The following is a 20866-nucleotide window of genomic DNA, read 5'->3' as shown; positions in this document are numbered from 1 at the left end:
GCTGCATTGCTGAAAAGCAATCACCTTACTTATTTCTCTCTGCTTTTGTTTTCAACATTCTGAACACCAGAAAACTGTGTTAAGCTTGTACAGATTCACTCACAAATTAAATTTAACAAAGAATTCTCGGCCTGTAAATTTTCCAGTCTAAATATTCAATATTTGAATTCTCATTCACATTGATTTGTCATAACTAGACCAAAAATTCAGTGGGGTACACATGTGCTCCATGACTGGGGAGGTGTAAGAGGTAGAATCACAGTTGTAGTACAGGGGTTTTTTGGCAATGTTCTTCAATATTTGCATACTTTTTTTCCTAAGACTCTTTCAGCCTGTGAAATTATTTGCTGAAATATGCATGAAAAGTGAACATAGATGGGAATAAGTACTATTGCAGTGAATTAATGACAAAGCATTAATATGGTCAGAAAAACTTGCATATTTTTTGCTTGGCCTGTATATTTCTAGAAGAATAATGTAAGATAACGAGCCCAATAGCCACTGTGCTTTTTCATGGAACGCTACAATCTGGATTCTGGGGTCGGGGAACTCAGGCAATACAAAAGAATGAGATTTGGCCACGCTTAGTTAGCACAGAATGTCCTCATTGGAAGAAAAATTTTTTATGGGCTATGCATGAATGCAGTAGTGACACTGTTAGGGTTACAAAAAATACATGGTGAGTCCCCAGCCACTGCGCAGTCACCCAAGGCCGCTGCAGGCTTGATGTCAGGCAAGCCAGGGTGGCTGAAGGAGTCAACGGAGGTAACAATTCCCCAGGACAGAAAATTGAACTATTAAATTCCCTTACTTTTCTTTCCATATTCTTTATCTCCTATTAGAGGTGGCTGTGAGGCTGCGTTTAAATTGGGACCAGAGAGAGGCAGAGCCAGAAGGTTCTGCGGCAGCACTTTTTGTTCACTTCTTTATATTACGATAGCGTCCCTGAAGACCCCTAGATTTGGACCTTTGCTGTGCTAGGTGATGTACAACCATAGAGACAGCGCTTGCCCTGAAGAAGACCTAATTCTCTATTTATTTCTTCCACTTGGGCCACATACATCATTCCCTCTTTGCTTTCAAAACTCCCCTTTCTGCTTGGACAGCTTTTGTTCTCTAGCGCAAATCACAGCTGCTTTTTTTTTTTTCCTTGCTCCTGCCTGCTCTTCAGCTGTATCTTGTCTTCATCAAAGCTAATTTAGTTAATTCTCCATTTTAAAACCAGGCTGGGGTGCCTGGTCCACAGTTGCTTAGCAACAGCTACCCTCGGCATACAGAGATAAGAGGCAGGCAGGGATGCCAGCCTGAGTCTGGCCCAGGGAGGTGAGAAAAAAAGGAGCGAGTCAGATTGTCTCCCTCTAGGCTTTGATGCTGCACATCGTACTGCTACACGCTGGCAGATATGTCGGAGGGGCAGGGTTTGCTTTCATTTCCAGAACTGGTTTTTCAAATAAAAAATACTGGCTCAGCGCAGGACAGGAATCAAGTGTGCACGACAGAGTATGTTTTGGATGCATATGTACAGATCTAAAATACTCTATTATTAAGCATTAGGCATGGATTACAATGAATCAAATCCCAGCACTTACAACTTCACATAAGCCCAAAGTGTACCAAGGAGAAATGTGGGTAACTTTATTACACAGAAATTAGGGGACTAAGTGTTGCAATTCCCAACCAGGAGGCCTGGCATTTTCAAGATGGATATGTAGGTTCAGATCCCTTCTGTCCCAAGACTGCCTTCCAAAAATGCAGAAGAAACTGCGGGAAGAAAACTTTGGGTGTTTTCACCATCCTCTATAGGTATTTGTATGTGGAAATATACCTTGGCTCTCTGTTAACACAGTGTTTAAATCACATCTTTAGGTGAAAATCAAGAAATGCAAAAGATAAGACTCTGAGTGGGCAGCATCAATCACAAACATTCAATGATGAAAAAAGATCCAGACTATCTTAAAAATCTTATTACCTCAAAAATAAAAATCTGGAATATGAATTTAGGATTCAGATTATCTAGAGTTTGGGTGAAAATATTCTTTTAATTGAAGGCCAGGATAGTAAACACATCTCTCCAGAAAGATCTGTGAATAAAATCTGAAGAGTAGTCAAGTCGAGACACTATTCTTCATGCCTTCCACATTACCTCAAGTTGCAAAGGCTGCATTTGGAGCAAGGCACAGCCACAATTTTGTTAAGCCTCACAGGCTGTTGTAGATAAATTTCAGCTGGAGCTGCCTGCAGTGGCCCGTCTAAGTATGTAGAGAGGAAAAAACCTTGCTTAAATCTAGACTTAACCCAAGTCAGAATGATCAGAAGCGACGTACTGTCTGGCCCTCCCTATCTTCACTCCTATCCTGCCTTTACTGTGAGTCAGAACATCTAGTCTAGGGACAAAATGGAAGTAATTTCTTCAGTATGTTGTTTTCCCTCCACAAACTCAGGCTTAACATATTTTTCTATATGTAAGAAATGTGATTTATAGGAAAAGAGAAATATCAAGTGCATCTTTCCATCCTCTGTTCTTCAAATACAACCTTTACAAAATTTCATAAACTCTCTGTAACAGCAGCAATGAATCTTCATGCTTCTAGCCCTGCCTCAGTTCTGCCTCGTGCCTGCGTGGGAGCTCGGAACAAAGAATTCAATGCCTTGTCCACTGGATAGACAGAAAGGTCTGTTACAGATATCCCAAGACGGATCATTTTGTGACATACAGCTCTTTTTATATATTTTTATATATTTATGTTTTATATATCTTTATATAAATCTGAATGTAGAAATTTATATAAAGATACAAATACGCAAATTGATGTTCAGAGGTGACAAACCACCGCAAGCTATATTGAACCTTTGGGAATCGTGGATATTTGGCGTATGTGAGACAGACATCACTTACTCAGGCATCTAAGGATGCAGTTCTATGCTTAGCTGTGATTAGACAGCAGTGAAAGATTTGGTACAAGCACGAATGCTTGACTGAGATTCTCCGTATTCTCTCTGCCGTCCTCTGCATTTTATTGAACGCTGATGAATTCTTGCTCCCTCCCCATGAGTGCTAACTGCATTACTTGGAAGCCACACATGCATGTATTTGATAAGGTGATTGTTTTTCTCAAGCTGGAATTACAGTAGAGATGTGTCTGCTGTAACTATTACTAAATCGCTGGTTTCATTTTCACTTATTATCAAAGACCAAATGCAGGACTCTGCAGACAATAGTATAATCACATATGATGCTAACTAGCATGAATGAATGACAGGTGGAGATCATCACTGATGACGAAGATCTGTGGATTGACCCTGAGCAAATCACTTAATCTTTCATTACCGGCATTTCCCCAAGTGAAAATCCCTAACATCCATAATTATGCATTTTTGTAAACTGCATTAAGGTCTCCAAATCACAGGACCTATGTACATGCACAGTATTGTTGTTACTGTAAATGGATGGTTTATTTTGGGTATTAAGCATTTATCTGAATGGCTTCAAGAACTTTGGTTAATATTTATGACAGAGGTTTTTCAAAGCATTTTTTTAATAGCCTGCCATATAATTATAATGAATATTTAAAAATTAGTAACTATTGAAGACGGTATAACAAACACACAAAAGGTAATTCAGTAACCGAAGTGATAATGTGAGTTCATCAGGGCCCAACCCTGTCTTGAAATATTAATTCATTTGCTGAATTATTCATTGCCTTATTTTATGCATTAACTAGTATCTTGGCAGTTTTGTAACTTGAGTTCTTTGTGTACAGCAAACCAGGCAGGGATATGACAGTGTCTTACACTGTTCACTAGTCTCTAAATAAGGAAATTTTCATAATGTGATGAAAGTGTCGCTGAAGAATGACAAAGCAGGTTGTTAATTTAATTTCTTGCATACTCTTTATTTATTCACTTGACATTGCTCGTGACTGTGCATGTTACACATCTAAAATGTCATTAAATATTTTTTTCCCCACAGGCTTTACATGTTTAAATTAGAGCATCTTCAAAGTCATTAGCCATTCCTGAATACCAGTTGCTTTCAACCTTTCCCCCACTGCGACCTTATTTTCGAAGCACCTCCTTCCCATTGGTACACAGCGTGTAATTTTATGCTCGTTCAGAAAAACAGGATTCAACAGCTCTGTATTGAATAGGCATGGGATTATTCATCTGCTTAAATTCACGTCTAACCTGTGTACTGCCTGAGGAGCCACAGATTTTAAATGTAAAAACAAAATGTCCCTGCTGTAGCTAAGGGCAAAACTGCTGTTGGGTCCTGGTTACTGCAACAAAATAGAACAGCTGAAGACATTAAAAAGTTGTCAGAATAAGTTAAAGCCAGTTTCTCTGAAAATCTGACAGAGATTTTCTAGAGTTTATAGCCTGTTACAGTCTGCGCCTTCAGGAAAGTCTGAATGGAATCCAGTTTGCAATGAAACTTCTCTTAGTAAAAATGTGTTTCAGTCTTAGAAGGTGTTTAAAGACCACCGAAAAACCTAGACCACAAACCAAACTTTCAGAATGACTTGGACTACTTGCTTAAAAGCAAGCTTAAAAGCATCATTTCTGCTTTTAACTACTAAAGACACACATGCATTGTTATCTACCAAATAAAAGACATCTGTGAGAAAACAAGCAACAGGATTTTACATTAAAAAAAAGCCTGGTAAAGTAGGATCCATTAAAAACAATTGTAACGGCTTGTGGACAGGGCAATTTCTATTTCTTTGGGCCCAGAAAACATCCTCTGGTGTTCTTCTCACATGTGCTTTTTTTTCTGCTTGCCCTAGGGGGAGATTTTTGAGGCTGTAGATCAGCTGTCAACACTATACTGATACCACTCCACAGCAAATCTCACTTGTCATAATCACTGCTGCCACTAAGATGCCTCAGTGTCCAGAGAAGGAACAGAAATTGGTTGACATTAAACCCAAACAAAAGCTTTCTATTTGCAAGAGCAATTAGATTGAAGAAACCCTGTCCTCACTACCCGTTAAAGGTGTTCCCTATTTATCAAAGTTAACAGAGGCATTTAGGGCCATGTTGGTTTATCCAGGCCTCATTAGGCCTGGATGATGAAATTGTTATCAGGATCTCAGAGCACCTTCCTTTAGACCCAGGCCAGCTGGGAAGCTGTCTTGTCTTCCCTGCCAAGTACACAGTTTCTGTCATCAATGCAGCTCTCACATGCCAATTACTGCCACTGACTGCTTAATGAGTTGGCCCTGAAAAGCCAACACAGGACTTGGCAGCTGTTCTTCCTCCCGGGTTTGCCAAGACCAGGCGTTCACAGCTGCTCCTTGCTGCTGGTGCCTGGGCCGTGACAGAGCTAGCCCCGAGCGCCGCAGGCATACGGCAGCTCGTACCCCAACGGCCCCATCCAGCTGCAGGCTCAAGGGCCAGGGAAAAAACAGGCACGTAGGCCGCGATTCCCCTCAGGAACCGCGGCGGGGAGGCAGTGCCCACCACCCCGCATCCCGCCTTCTCAGAGAGGCTCCCGCCGCCTCTCCACTGGGCCACTGGTTTTTGCCCGTAAGCAGCCGCGTCACTGCCCGGCGGAGGAGGACCGTGAGCCCCTGAGCCGCCCCGCGGCTGCAGCCGGCTCCGTCCCATCCCCGCTGCTGCCGCGGCCCGGGGCGGACGAGACCGCACCGGCCCCCCGAGGGCTGCACCGCGACCGCCGCTACCCCGCCGCTGCCAACGGCTGCCGGGGTCACGTGGCACCTCCAGCGGCACGCGGGGGGCGGGAGGGGCCTGTCCGCGCCGCGCATGCGCCCTGCGCAGGGCCGCGCGGCGCCGGGCGTGAGGGCAGTCTGCCACCGTTTCCGGGTTGGGTGGCGGCGGCACCATGTCGTGCGCGCTGGTTCCCTTCGGCTGCTTCCAGGACCTGGAGGTGGTTCGCGACTTCCTGTGCCCGCACCGCCGTCAAGGCAGCGCCGCGGCCGGCAAGGAGAGCGGTGGGTCCGCCCCGCGGTGCCGGGGAGCTGGGGGCCTGGTTTGGCCTGGCCCGGCCCGGCGCGTGTGGGAGCGGTGGTGATGGTGGGGCTGGGGCTGTTCCCCGCGGCCCCTTCGGGGCTCCGTGCGGCGGGAGTCTCGGTCCTCCCGCGAAGAGCCCCCCGTCCCCGGGGGCCTGTCCCGGCGGGGCCGTGCGCCCCTGCCCGGTGGTCACAGCCGGGGCTGCCTGACGGGGAGGCCGGAGGGGCCGGCTGGGCTGTGGGCTCACTCGTCCCCACTCTCCTAACCGTCCCTATCCACTCAAAGGTGTGCCAGGGGCGTGCAGGGGGTAACAGCGGATAGCTGAGTGCTTGGCATCGTTACTGTGATAAAGGGCTGTAAAGGGTGCATATCCTGCTACAGGTGCCACATCTTCACCTACAAGTTCTGATTTTCCTGCTGTCCGGAAGTTTCAGGTGTTCAGCTGTTGTCGGATGTCGGTCCTTATCCTGTGGTATATCGGTGAAGCTCTTTGGCCACAGACCATGTATGCCACAAACTTAGAGGTGAAAGTTTGTAATTTTCTCGCTAAGAGAGTGCAGTTGTCTGAAGATGTTCTAGTAAAGTTGACAAACGTTGTGCATGTAGGGTTGTCTAATAATGCAAAACGCATTTAAAGTATACTAAAGATTTAGTTTGGCAGCTTAAATTAAAAGACAATAAATCTTACAGCAACTACAGTCTGAAGTTGTGGGCTAGATTTCTGTTGTGTGAGGGAGTGCACGGAGCAAGCTGAGCTGTCTGGAACAGAAGCTGTATTTTCAACAGAGAAGAAGGACCAACAGATCCATGCCCAGGACAGGCAGTACAGGGAAATGAGACACTGGCCTGTATGTTGTTAGTGCTGTACTGTGTTAACTATATTTGGCTGGTGTTTTGGCTTTCTGGCAACAGCATGGAAAGAAAGTGTTTGAAGAGGTTAATAAGGATGCTTGTAAAGTTCTCTCAGCTGTAAACAGAGCTATGAGAGACAGCAGCAAGGTGCTTATTTAAAAAGCTTAAAAGGTCTGGGGGGGAATTAAAAGAGGGGGAGATCGTAGGATAGTTTGTGTTGGAAGGGACCTTTAAAGTCCATCGGTCCAACCCCCCTGCCATGGGCAGGGACATCTTTCACTAGATCAGGTTGCTCAAAGCTCTGTCCAGCGTGACCTTGAACACTTGCAATGATGGAACATCCATGACTTCTCTGGGCAACTTGTTCCAGTGTCTCACCACCTTCATCATAAAAAATTTCTTCCTTATAACCAATCTAAATCTACCCTCTTCCAGTTTAAACGTGTTGGCCCTTGTCCTGTTACTGCAGATCCTGGTAAAAAGATGACACAACAATTGTGAAAAAGGTTTTTAAAGTACACTGTATATTCAACTAGTTAACTTTAGCACTAAAACTTCTGTATGCATGTTGTTATATTTTATTATTGCTTTCTTTTTGTGTTTAAGACTGAATTTAATTTACTTTATTGTTGAAATGCACTTGGAAGAAAGTAATTCTGGAAGAATTTTATACAGCCAGTCTTCACTGTCCAAAACTTTTGGTAGAAAACAGTAATGTGCTGCTACTTGTGCTTGTTTGACTCCAATAATGCCTGAAAAATGCGTACAGATTCCATATGGCTTTTCTTTTGGTATCATCTGTATCTAAAGGAAGGATTCTGGAACCATTAGGGTCCTGTTAGTGCCTCTTGAATACTGAAGATAAAAGCAAAAGATTGTAATGTGTTTGTGTTTCTAAAAGTATGTTCTGAAAGAAATTAAAATATTTCTCTCGTATTTGGGGGTACATGTGAGAGAAGTTTGTGTAAAATAACTTTTGGATACTTTTGTTGGAATGGATTTATCAAATGGCAGCTGTAAAGAGAGAAAACATTTACTATGTTGTAAAACCGCAAAAATGATAGAAGCAAAGAAGGTACATGTTCTAAAATGTGCTGTTCTTCCATTTTAATGAGTTGGCTGTATTCTGGACTATTTTTATATTTGCTCATTCAGTCATCAAGGCAGAATGTCAGAATTGAGTATTTTTCAAAATATTGCTCATTTAGACTTTTTGAAATCTTTTGGATTTGTGCCTGTAATTTTTTGATACCACAGCTGTTTTCATGGTTCAGGATAAATGAGCATGAACATAAGCAAGTAAGAGTTCCCAAAGTGACTTTTACATAAGATTATAAACTAGTCATTTTGAAGCATAAATCCTTGGTGCATTCATCTTTGACAGAGAGAAACACTGTTACAACTTGCAGAGGTATCTTAAGTTAGAAATAAGTAAATTGTGGAGGTATCCTAAGTTAGAAAAAGTGGATTTAGCTGCGTGGAGCAGGAAACTCTTCCCTGTACACTTGTTTCTCCAACTCTGCTTTGCTGCTACTTTGTGGCGTAGCCAACTGAATAGTTAGGCTGCATATTGCATTTTATGGTACAAAGAGCCAGGGCAAATATTTTTAACTAAGCAAGATATAAATAATTTTTTTTTTATCAAGGAATGCTTTAGTAAAAACTGTTCCATTGGCAGTATGTACTGTTTTAAAACAGTAGTTTATTAAAGTTGTACATTTAAAAACTTGCATTTTAACATGCTTTTATATTTTTAGTTTTTAGGGAAAAAAACCTAATGAGCAGTTTGTTTTTACTGATAAGTTCAACAAAGAAAATATGTTCATTTGCTATCAAATACAGTTTTTGTACTAAACTTGTGTAATTTATGTACTAATCTTATGTACTAAATTTATGTAATTGCTTATGTGTGAACAAACATAGCTTAATAAACACATGTCAAAGTAAAAAGTATTTTTTATTTTAAACTGGAGAACCGGCACCTTTTGTTTACTTTTTTTTTCTTGTGTGTTTGTTTTTTTAAAAGTTACATTGCATTTGTGTGGAAACTCTTTCACTACTAGTTAAACTTCATAGTTAAATGAAAAATGTTGTCTACCTTAGGAAAATAAATGTTCATATTAAATATTTTTATTAAACAAAGAGTACTTCAGTTAACAAATCAATTACTTTTTTTTTTGAGTCATAACTTCATGTTTTAGGTGCTTAGTAGAATTTTCAAAAGCTCCTGTCAGATTTTGGGTAACAAATGTTTTTGAAAAGGTGCCTCCAGGATCTTCAGTGTGTGCTTTTTGGCATTTTTGTTACAAGCTATGGGTCTTCTCTTTTTTTGGTTGCTTAGTTATAGATCAGAGAAGTTTTTTCTGCTGTTTTAGCTGTAGTAATTTTTTCATTCTAACAAAAATATTTTCTGTGAGTCTATTGGCCTCACTACAGTCTGGGGTGGTTAATGTAAAAGCATTTTTGTACATACTTTTAAACAAAAAGAATTTGCTTACTTTGGAAAATGCAAGCAGTATACATTTCTAAATCACTGTGTGATACTGTGACTTTAATAAAAGTTGGCAGTTAGATGCCTTTATTATGAATAAAAACACTGTACCTTTTCACCTAGTCGTATTTGACATCACAACATATTTAATTTAATTATAGTAAGTTAATCTAGGTTGTCAATTTCAAATTTAATTTGAAAAGGTGCTACAAGTATTAAAAATATAGATGTAGGTTACTGACTTAAAAAAAACCCTCTGCATTTTTATTCTAAGGGAACTTGATTATTATTTTTTTCCTTCTTTTGTACAAGTAAACATTTAAACACATTCAACAGTAGAAAAAGGTGATGGAAAGCATCCTATCAACTACAACTTCACTTAATCTTTTTCTGTAGCCCAGCAGGGTGTCTAGTTTATGCAAAGGATATACTTGTCTGGTAAGCTGGGTGTCCTCCTCCTTTGAACCTCATGTGAAGTCAGTTCTGCAGGTGCCTGTTTCCTCCCAGGTCAGGAAACACTGGAAGGAAGGGTTCATGTCATTCTCCTTGTTTGTGTTATGCGATCATATGTTAAGATTGCTAATAATGCAATGCTGAAATAACTTAAGAAACGTTCATAGACTGTTGAGGTGACTGTTGATCTGTAGTGATACAAATATACAGCTACTTTTTAATTGGTTGTATTAGAATAAAAGGTGTTGGGGTGGATCTTGCCTCATGTGGCTTAATAGATAAAAACAGTATTATGGAGTAAACTGGTTAAAGATGCTTCATATGGAATTCACATTCCTTTATCCTCTAGGAAAGAAGGGGGTTGAATGCTTTTCCGTGTTTTAATGATCAGGACTAATAAAGCATGAGAATTTAAGATTCTTGGGAAAAGTTAATGCTAATAATGAGGCACAAATCCTCTGTGGAGCCTGAGCCTTGTGGTATCTAAGCAGCTTTGAAAACTGCTGTTTCAAATGTGTGAATACTGGGAATAGAAGTATTTGCTTTATGTTTAGTTTGACAGCATGCTGTGTTGAAGATGTTTTGGGATGCATGTTGGCTAGATCAGAAGACAGCTGGAACAGTTAATTCCATGATACAACTGTCTATAATAAGGCATACGACATGAATGAAAAAATCCATCTTATTTGCAAAATGTGATAAAGCTTCACAGGCATAACAGAATTTTAGCATTAGGAAGTTAATGGATATTTAACTGAAAAGAGCAGAAGATTGAGCAATAAAGACACATAACATTTTCTGTAATCTTTATAATTTGAGGAATTTAACTATAGTTTATTTAAAGTGATGTGTCTCTGTTCTTCCAGTAGATTCTGAGCTTGAATGGTGTGTTTTAAAATATTTGATAGGCTTGATGACAGCAATTCAGTGACATAGCCAGGTAGGACTGCTGCTAGCTAAACTTTGGGGGTGTTAATATGAAATTAAAAAATCAGTACTTTCCTGATGTGCAGATATTTTTCGTTCCCAAATGTGTTTGTCTCCCATTACCTAAATGAAATTAATAAGAAAAAAAACCAAACCCAGACTTGTCCTTGGGAGTTCCCAAGCAATGATACCTGCATCTATGATAGTGAGCTGATGGCTTCAGAGCGGTGTGTGGCACAGCACACAACTTTGAGATGCTGCTGCTTATTCAGGGGGAACAAAAAATTAACCCTCTGATTTAGGGTGTTGCTCAGAGCTATGAGGTGTCACTTTACTGCTTCTTTTTACAGTAGGAATGATGGCTTAAGCCTGGCGAAGGAACTCTTCTCCAAAATCCAGCACTGTTACATTGACTGCATCCTGAAAAGTGCTCTTCAGCCCAGTTACTCTAAACAACATCTTTGGAGTTGTTCTTGCACGCTTTGCTTTATCTGGATCAAGTAATTTAATTCAGAAATAAACAAGGCCAGGCTTTTTATTTCAGAGTTGCAAACAAGGTTACCAAAACAAAAAAAAAACCTGTTACAAAATCAAATTCTAGATTGCATTTAACAGTAGGGTTGTTCTTAACTGTTTCTGTATCCCTCTTATTGAATTTGGTATATTCTTATTGAAGAGTCTTCTGACAAGCTCTTTTGTATTGCCTCTTTAATCAGATTGTCCCTGTCCAGATTGTATGATATATATTTAAGATTTGTTTCTTTCAGTTTTCACGTAAAATATCATAAAAATACGTGCTCTGCCTGCATTGTGTTACATCTGTAATTGTTAATACATTCTGAGATATGAGGAAGACTAAATGACATGCTTTTAACACACATGACAGAATGGTGTCAGAGTTCTTTGTCCAAATTATCTTCGCATCTGAGTTTTTTTGCTGCTTTAGCACCTCCTTTACTGGATAGACTTCTTTCTTGCAATAACTTAAGCTGCCACTTGCACCTGAAAGAAAGCTGAAACGCTATGTTTTGTATGTAATCTGTTTCATTTGTTTCCTGTGCTATATAGCATCACAAAGCTTCCCCCCACCCCCTGCTGTGGTACCTCAAACTTTGTTTTTGGCGTTAAGTTACAACTGTAAACCATGGCAATCTGCAGCGTTACTTTAAAGAATCTGTGTAGTACCTGGCTTATCTTTAACTTAGTTGTCTTTTATTCTATTGAAAGCAGTTGTGACCATTTAAAGGAAGAGAAATTGCTCAAGTGGTTCTTTTTCAGATTATCGAGCTAACTTAGTTTGTGTCATCTTCTCTTCCCCCCCCCCGGACGTCTGAAGTGGTAAGAGAAAACAAATGTAATACTAGTCTCAAAAGGGGCTTCCTAGTAATGCTGGCAAAACAACCTAATATATTAGTCCACCTCTGTGTTGGAGGAGCTTTGGAAACGAATGGCCTATGATTACTGAATAGCAAGAAGATTCTAAACTATTTCTAAAATTCCTTGGCCTGAAAAGAAAAGAAACTGCTTCTATTTCTTCACTAATTATGCAATCCAATGGTATCTGAAACTCTTGCACTTCATAAGCAATCATTTCTTGCACTATTACTTAATTTTATAAATTCTTAAAGCATGGATGGGAAACAAGCTGGAAGATCATAAACGCAACAAACTACATGCATGCAATTAAGTGTCGAGGTTTAACCCCAGTAGGCAGCCAATACCACACAGCCGCTTGCTCACTTCCTGCTGCAGTGGGATGGGAAAGAGAATGGGAAAGGTAAAAGTGAGAAAACGTGTGGGTTGAGATAAAGGCAGTTTAACAGGTAAAGCAAAAGCACTGCATGCAATCGAAGCAAAGCAAGGAATTAATTCACTCCTTCCCATCAGCGAGCAGGTGTTCAGCCATTTCCGGGGAAGCAGGGCTCCAGTTACTTGGGAAGTTACAGTAACAGTTACTTGGGGACACAGATGCTGTAACTCTGAATGTCACCCCCTTCCTTCTCTCCCCTAGCTTTTATCGTTGGGCATGACATATGGTATGGGATAGCCCTTTGGTCAGCTGGGGTCAGCCGTCCTTTGTCCAATCCCAACTTCTTGCACATCACCGACCCACTTGCTGCAGAGCAATGTGAGAAACAGAAAAGGCCTTGATGCTGTGCAAGCACTTTTCAGCAATAGCTAAAACATCGGTGTGTTTGTGACGTCACAGGTCCAAAACACAGCACCATACAAGCTACTATGAAGAAAATTAACTCTATCCCAGCCAAACCCAGTGCATTAAGATATGAAACAAATTGATGCATGACTTGGTTTTATTTATCATTTTTATATGTACAAAGAGTATACATAATAGTTTATGTATACTTTATGGCCAATAATCTAAAACCTGTTGGGGACAGATTAAAGGCTTGTGTATGAGGTGAAATTTTTATTATTTAAAAAAAATCTATGAACATAAAAATGCTTGTTTTAAAGCTATATATCAGTGTAGGTAGGGGTATTGACCTTTGTGGCTTTGGGAGTCCAGTTTTCAACACATGCTCTCCCACTTGGGCAAATATAGTCTTCTGGGCAAGCCCATGCCAACCATGTTGTCTGGTACCTGCTGCATAGAGCTGGAACATAGAGGTGCGGGTAGGAGGGAGAGGTTTCTGCTACCTGCTCCAGGTCATTATGGTGCTCTGGAAGGGAGGACACTGCCAGTTTTCTGTGCTCAGAGATAGATTCTGTGATTTAGGAAGTCTTAGACTGAGTAAGAACATCTTTCATACTGAATTTGACCTGTTAAATGCCTATTAGACCTCATTGGTCTAGATCTGTTGCTAAGGTTTCTCTTCCCTCTTTTCTTGTTTTTTAAACAAAGCATGCTTATCGGTAGAAATTATTCTTTTGGGTCTTCAGTTTATGATAAATATGCTTGAAATGAATTTTCTTATACATTAACACCAATGCTGCAAATGTGCAGCATTTAAATCAGCTCTAAAGTTTTAAATGTGCTGATGATGGAGCTTTAATGCTATGTGCTTCAAAGTAGAGTGGTTCTTGTAGACCCAGTAGATTAACTTTTATTTTTGCAATCTCCACAGTAAAGCAAAATCTGATATATTGCTGCTGTTTTATCAAAATAGGGAGAACTGTTTACCAGACATCTACTACTAGTCAGAGATGGCGATGAATAGAAACGTAGATTTGCACAGGAAGGCTTGATTTTTCCCAACAGTGAACTGGAAAAAATGAATATGTTGCAAGTCAAGAACTGTTTAGGGCCTGTTTACGTATTGGTTACTAGATCATGTCTTTCATTCCATGGTTGCTAGTTCTAATCTGTAATGTTGCTAAAGGAAACGGTGGGGTATTTCTTCAAAATCTGTGTTGTAGACAGAACTTGGATCCTGTGTCATCTCTCACTTGACCAACACTGTCAGGTGCTGGTGGATGGGAAAGTCTGCCAGCTGACAGCTTCTGTGGAATATTTTGTAATTCATTGGCACGGGTGAATAACAGTGTGCTTTGAGTTAAAGTATTACAGGTGTATCCCTCTGTTGCTTCTCTGTCCTTTGTTTCAGAGATTAGTTGTCTGTTGTTTAATACCCTGCTTCACTAGCCATTGCATAGGTGAAGTGTCTGAATGAAATGGATAAGGAAACAATTTTATTTTTAATTTAATTTCTTTTTTTAAAAAAAGAATGTATGGAAAGAGGGAAAGAATGCATGCAGGGGCTTGAGAAATACATGCTTAGCGCATGCAGGGGCAGTCTGTACAATGTGGAGGCTGGATATGAAGGAGCAAGCTTGTAAACTTTTGTAAGCTGGAGGGGATGCGGGCTTTGCAGAGCAGGACACAGTTCTGAAAGATCTCTGCAGCTGGGATGTTGCCTCACCATTACCTTGTTTTTCCACCCTTTTTTGATTGATCTAGCTTCATCCGAGGAAGATGACAACAACTGTGAAAATCTAGCTAGTCACAAAGAGGCAGCAAGAATCCTCACAGTTAAAGTTTTATGTTGGGTGTTCGGTCTCAGAATTGAAGTGGCTGAAGTTTCTTGGAAAGGTTGGTCTGCTCTGTGCTGTAGGGGAAGGCGCTGGCCCCACCTGTGTTTCTTGGATATGGTTGTGTTTCTCTCTGGACTGTGGCAATGCTGACAGATTTCTTGCCTCCATGGATTTTATAGGAAGGAGATTTTGTTGCCTTATGAGATAATAAAATGCAAACAGAAGTAGAATTTTGTTCGTTACCTTAAACTAAACATTGAAGTTAGTTAATGCTTTCTTCTTGCAGTTTATATTCAGAAGTATTTGCTATAATTCTCCTTTATATATTTGTACACTGGAAAATTTTCAACCTCAAATACAAGATGAGACTGTCACCCTTGGAAGCTTGTTGCATATATAGTTATACCTGAAATAAAGGTGCAGTCAGATCTGTATTGATGATGATGCAGCAAAACTGTCTGACTCGCCCACTTCGTAGATGGTACAGACCTTTCAATTTAACAAAGGTTATTTCTGGAGTGGGCGTTTTGTCTTCTACAGTCTTGTGAAATACCTTCTCAACAGCATTGGTGGAAAGTTTCTTTCTTAAGCTAAAATATTTTTTAAAGTTTTTTGTCTTCATTAGCCATACAAAAGTTAAAAAATTTGCCTGAACAGACGGAATACAGATTTCTGTTTTCTTGTCCTGGATTCTGCCTTGCTTGCTTTGGTGGCAAAGGAACCAGAGTTTTTAGACCAAGTAAAATTGGAGTGTTTGTGATACAAACCTTTTTATCCATACTGTTTGACCATCCAAAATGGCAAAAACTTGCTTGTTTAAAACTAAATTTAAACTAATTTGAGACATGGCATTTAAACATCTTCTTAAAGTAAATGTAGCCATGACATCAGTTAATTAAAAACTTGAAAGAAATCCTTGGAAAAGTCTTGAAGTCTTATTAATGTTACTGCTTCAGATTTCATGTTAGTGCTTCTGGATGGAAGTCAGTGCTTGCTTTTCCACTGAACTACAGGGATACTTACTGAGGGTCCCAGTGATGGTGGTGTTTGAGAATTGGACATCTTTTACTACTAAGTGCCTATGCATAATTACCTCTTGTATAGGCTTTTACATTCACATCAAATTCTGTATTTTTAGATGAAAGAATTTCAGTTGTTTTTTATATGACTAATCTATTAACTCTTATAAGACAACCGAGAAGTAGGCCTGTCTCTGTGAACCTCCGTTTTTTCAGGTGTTTGAGGTATTTTGTAAGCTTGTGGTTTCTCTGAGGTTTCAGAATGACATAATTGAAACTGATCAGTGTCTCATTAATTTTCCTCTGTGTTGTCTTGCAAAGAGGTAAATACGAAAGGTCCTTGTGCTCATTTTCCCCTCAGAGGCCACAGCTTTTGTTTTGGCTGCTTTGGGAGTGGTGGTGGTGGGGTCTGCATTATTCTGGGCTCAGCTGTTTTGTTGTCACGCATGAACTTCCATGTCCTATTAAAATGAACTTATGTTGCTACTGGCTGATCCTGCAATTATCTTAAACCAATCCAAAATCCATCATTATGGAAAGGAACATATCTTACTTATGTATAGAAATACTATTTCTCATAAAATTGTGCATATGTGGTTCTTGTAGTGTGTTACAAGGTCATCTTATGTCAGTTAGTAAGATATCTGGGGACAAGTACATAAAGTCCTGAAGGGTTGGAGAGAGTCTGCTGTCCCCTTACTTTCCCTCTGTAGCTGCCTGATATGTACAAGATGAGTCTTCTGTGGTCTTTGGAGTAGTAACAATTAGCTAAATCAAGCTAAAGCTTAAATTTTGCAGCGAGGTCTTTGTACGCGCTGGAGAAAGTTTGTGTCAAGTGGACACGTAGGGTTTCCCCCCCTTATGCCCTCACTCTTTGCTTCAGCTTGCTGTATAAAGCTAGAAATATGTCTTGGCTCTCTTGAAGTGGCTGTGGAGAAACTGAGAAAAGACAAATTTGATTGAATAATTCTAGTAAAGTGCAGAAAGGCCCTGTTGAAGGATCAATGATGTGTTGTACCAGGCACTGTAAGATGTTACTTGCCCCGAGTTCTAGATGCAGTCTATCAGAATTAATTTGACCCGTCTATCAGAATTAATTTGTCCCAGGTGGGGTTGCACCTGTTACCAGTTTGTACTTAGGTTACATCTTCTGTTTTTACTTTTCCATAGTGTCAAAAATGGAAGTAAATACAGAGAAATAAGACAGTCATTTCTACCACTTCATGGTTCTTTCTGTAGAACTTGTTTAGTATCTGCCATAAACAAAGTTATAATGCATTGGCGGGAAAAGGAAAACAACCACCAGCAATCCTTTTGATTGTGTTTTTTGTTGCCTATGCTGTATTCATGTGACAAATCTTTTTTCATTTAAAACAGGCAAATCAACAAGCTGGGAAGATGGTGGCTGGGGAGCCTGGGATGAAGCAGAATTACAAGAGCCTGTAAGTTCATATGTATGAGCTTTCATTGCTAACTTGCCTTATTCTAAAAGACTTTTCCACTTGTTTGTGTGTGTGGTGGTTTTTTTTTTTTCTTCTATGTAGTTATCACCTGGGTAAGAAGGATCTTGACCAGTGTTTTAAATGTGACTGCTTGTTTGTCCCTTGCTCCCGTAATTGTTTCTAAATATAGCTTGGATGTTACCTATTGTGATAATTACTCATATTCTTGTATTCCATAGGTTTTTTCTCACTAGAGTGTACACACATCTTTCTGTGCTGCTGCAGCTGGGGTTATCTTTTTTGTCCTATAGATAGCCGGAGACAGTAGGGCATGGCAGTGAAGTTATAATAACCTACCATGAATTGATATAAATCAAAGACTCCTAAATCATGAACCACTGACACAAGCATCTTTCTAATGATCACGTAGTACTCCTTTTATGTTGTGATGTGCGGATGGTGTTGCAGGAGGGATCAAATTACATACGTAGGATGGGGTAGCACAGTTGCTCTTTAAAGGGGGGGAAAGCATCCCTCTGTCCAGCTAGTTCAGCTAAGAATAACATGGCTAGTCTGTAATTGTTGGTAAGGCCGAGACTTCTAGCTGCCAGGATAAAATGTTTAGGGAAGCTGTCTGTGTAGAAATCCTCTGCACCTGAATGAATCATCTGAACAGAACTGCTTGGTTAATTCCCTGTTAGAAAGAGCTAAGGGTAGACTGAGGAATTCAGCCCTCACCTTGCTAACAGAACTCTCTTATCTGCTGTCTATCTCAGTATGCAGGAAGATTGCCCAAGGAGTTGGGCAGTATCCTTGTAACTACTTACTTCAGCAGGAAAACAGATTTTTCAGCTGAGGTGAGAAACAAATTGAAACGAGCATGGTGTCTCCCAGGGATGAATCACTGACGCTGATGTCAGGGAATAACAAGAGTATAAAAACTTTTAAATAGGATGGGTATTCAGCTCCCCTATAATTGCCATGAAATTATAGTGTGTTTCTCAGGCCACATCTTTGTAAGATGTGCTGTAAAGTTTATAACTTCCTTAATAAGGAGAACAAATGCTTTGTTTACTACTTATGTTGTAATTTGATAGAACCAGCAGGTGTGGCTAAATTGAAATCATCATCTTTTTCACTCTTTAAAATGTCAAGCTCTTCTGCCAGGTAGTTCACACACTTGTTGCTAAAGACCTCCTGCTCTGCTTATTTGCTTTCCTCCAAAGTTGCTAGTAGTTCCAGGTCAAACTCTTCAGAAAGAATGAACTGTCATCCACAGCAAACAGGTTCTGTGTAGAAGCATATACACACACCAAAATGAATGCATCAGTCTAGCACAGAGTTGAGAATTATTAGTATAATATAACAATGAATTCCCTTTTTAAAACTTCTAACTGTTGGTTGATTTGCATTATAGTTGGTGTAAAATGCATCTTTTCTTGGAATTACTCAAGTTACCTGGACAAGTATCTATTTCATGGAACATAGCAACTTTTGAGAAGGCATTGAAAATTAAAAAAAAAAAAAATAATCAAATTTAAAAAAGTTTTCTTCCATGAATTGTCTTTTTATGGAACTGATTAGCTATTTTGTAGGGATGGTGATGGTGAAATCCTGTCTTAAATGCTGATTTTAACCATTCTGTCTTTCACCTTTGAAAGTAGTTTCTTTTGACAAGTTCAGTGCTTTTCCTGTTTTAAGTCTTAGCTTATTTTTGTCACTAACATGAGATGGCCATATTTTATGTCTTTAGATTTCAAGTTCTTTGTTTATGCATGCAGATAATGTCATTTAAATTCTCTGAGATATAATTTTAATTCCTTTTAATCCTTAGAAAAACTTTTCATTTCTGTTTCTTTTTCCTCAGTTTGAAAATCATTAAATTAAAAATTACTAAAAGGATTTTCTTTGGGTTTTGGTTGTGTGTTTTTATACATGATATGTTTATCTCTGTCATGAGGAGTTAAAGCTGTCATGAGTATCCCAGTCAACTTCACCTCTTTATAAAGTTTTGAAAAATGTCAGTAATTAGGGAAATTGTGTTGCTCTAGAACTTGGTATCCATTGACAGACAAAAATGACATGAAAATAGGACGTCATCTTGCACAAAGCAAGTGATAGTGTGGACAAAGATAGGTAGCTGAATATTTGTACTGTGCTAATGTAGACTTTATGTTGGACATACAGGGTATTCTTGTGTGCACAAAGTGACTGTTTTTATGGTACAACCTTACAAAAGGAAATAAATGTAACCGGTAGCTGATCATGAGTATGATATGTAAATTTTTCCTACTTTTTTCTTCTGCCTGGAGTAGATGTGTATATTTTCAAGTACATGCAACTTTATTACAACAGAATAAATTGCACAGATCAGAAAATGATCACACTGAAGTTGTTGGGCTTTTTGTTTGTGTATAAGGGCTTTGAGATAGTAGAGGATGGAGGAGTATTTTGGAGGGCCAGGAGGAGGTAGGATTGGATATCTGGCTATGGAAATACAGACTGTGGACAGGGGAAAGTGATTTTATTGCTGTGATCAAGGCAAGAGGATGGAGCTAAGAAAGCCCAAGTAGCATCTCTGAGAGACCTTGTAGGAGTCTGCTCAAAACCTATTACCTACTTTCTGCCTTTGAACTGTGATTAGCAGGAGCTATGCCTATTTGTTCTTCAGTCAAATATTTGGCTTGTTCCTTAGAGGAAAAAAGGTGCAATCATTTTGCTTCTATACGTAACGGTGGTACCTAACTTACCCGTTGTTAAACCCTTAAAATTTGGCACTTCTTAGTATGAGTTTGTTTCTTTGTAATGTTCCTTATTGTGGAAAGGCACATGATGATACCCTGTTGCATGTTACCATGAGGCTATAGTGTGAATGCCAGTTTAGTTACTTTCTTCTTATGTGCATATATTTACTCAGTGCTGGTCAGTGTATAAGCTTGGATAAATTGTTTATTTTGAGTATGGATTATAATGAGAATAACTATCCAGTCTCTAATCAATAACAATAAAACTTTAAGTCTCCTTCTGTTAGTGTCTCTTTGGTGAAAGGAGAAGATTTTGAGGAGTAGAGTTAGTGATGAGTACTTCTTTGTTTTCTGTTTTGTAAACACGCAGATAGAATTAGTGTAAGGTTGATGCATTTCTCATGGCTTTTCATGCAAGTTGGAGCTCTAGTGACTTCATAAGTAATAGTCCGTTTGGCACTGGTATTGAGGGCAAGCCAAAATGTTGTCACGAATCTTGCAAGTGCTGCTGTGTTTAAAAATTATTGCATACATTGATTAAAGCTTTACCTGTAGGAAGAAGAGGAATCTACTTCCAAGAACCAGAGAAATTACTGGCTGCAGGACTGTGTGTTGTCCTTGTCACCAACAAATGACCTGATGGTAATAGCTAATGAACAGAAAGCAGTCTTTTTAGTGCGTAAGTATACATTCTACTATATATATATACACACACACACACTAGTACATTTAATAGTAATCAGGACAAGATTGTGTCATCGTCACACACACACCCCCACCCCGGCCCCACCTGCTTACCCCCAAGTCGTACCTTAAAGAATTTTGGAGTGTTTTGTAATACACATCATGCATTTTTTAGGTATTGCTTGGCAAGTAAGTTGTTTTGTCTTTAGTTCTCAGCTATAGTTTGATCTGAGAAAACTATTTTATCATGAATAATTAAATTTAATGTATAGTACAACTACCCGGTTGTTT

General features: G+C 39.5%; 1 protein-coding gene across 2 annotated transcripts in view; it reads left to right on the top strand.

Annotated features, from left to right (window-relative positions):
- The first annotated feature begins 5784 nt into the window (after positions 1 to 5784).
- RAB3GAP2 (RAB3 GTPase activating non-catalytic protein subunit 2) overlaps positions 5785 to 20866 on the top strand; it is a 48545-nt gene continuing 33463 nt past the window's right edge. For both annotated transcript variants that reach the window (XM_072856973.1, XM_072856972.1), the window contains exons 1-3: positions 5785 to 5951; positions 17083 to 17147; positions 20447 to 20570. In XM_072856973.1, the coding sequence (XP_072713074.1) occupies positions 5843 to 5951; positions 17083 to 17147; positions 20447 to 20570 (298 nt within the window). In that variant the 5' untranslated portion in view covers positions 5785 to 5842. The remainder of the gene's footprint in view (positions 5952 to 17082; positions 17148 to 20446; positions 20571 to 20866) is intronic.

The sequence above is a fragment of the Ciconia boyciana genome, chromosome 3, assembly GCF_034638445.1.
Source record: "Ciconia boyciana chromosome 3, ASM3463844v1, whole genome shotgun sequence".
NCBI lineage: Eukaryota > Metazoa > Chordata > Aves > Ciconiiformes > Ciconiidae > Ciconia > Ciconia boyciana.
The sequence above is the reverse complement of the archived record's forward strand: the minus strand, read 5'-3'. Positions and strand labels throughout refer to the sequence as shown.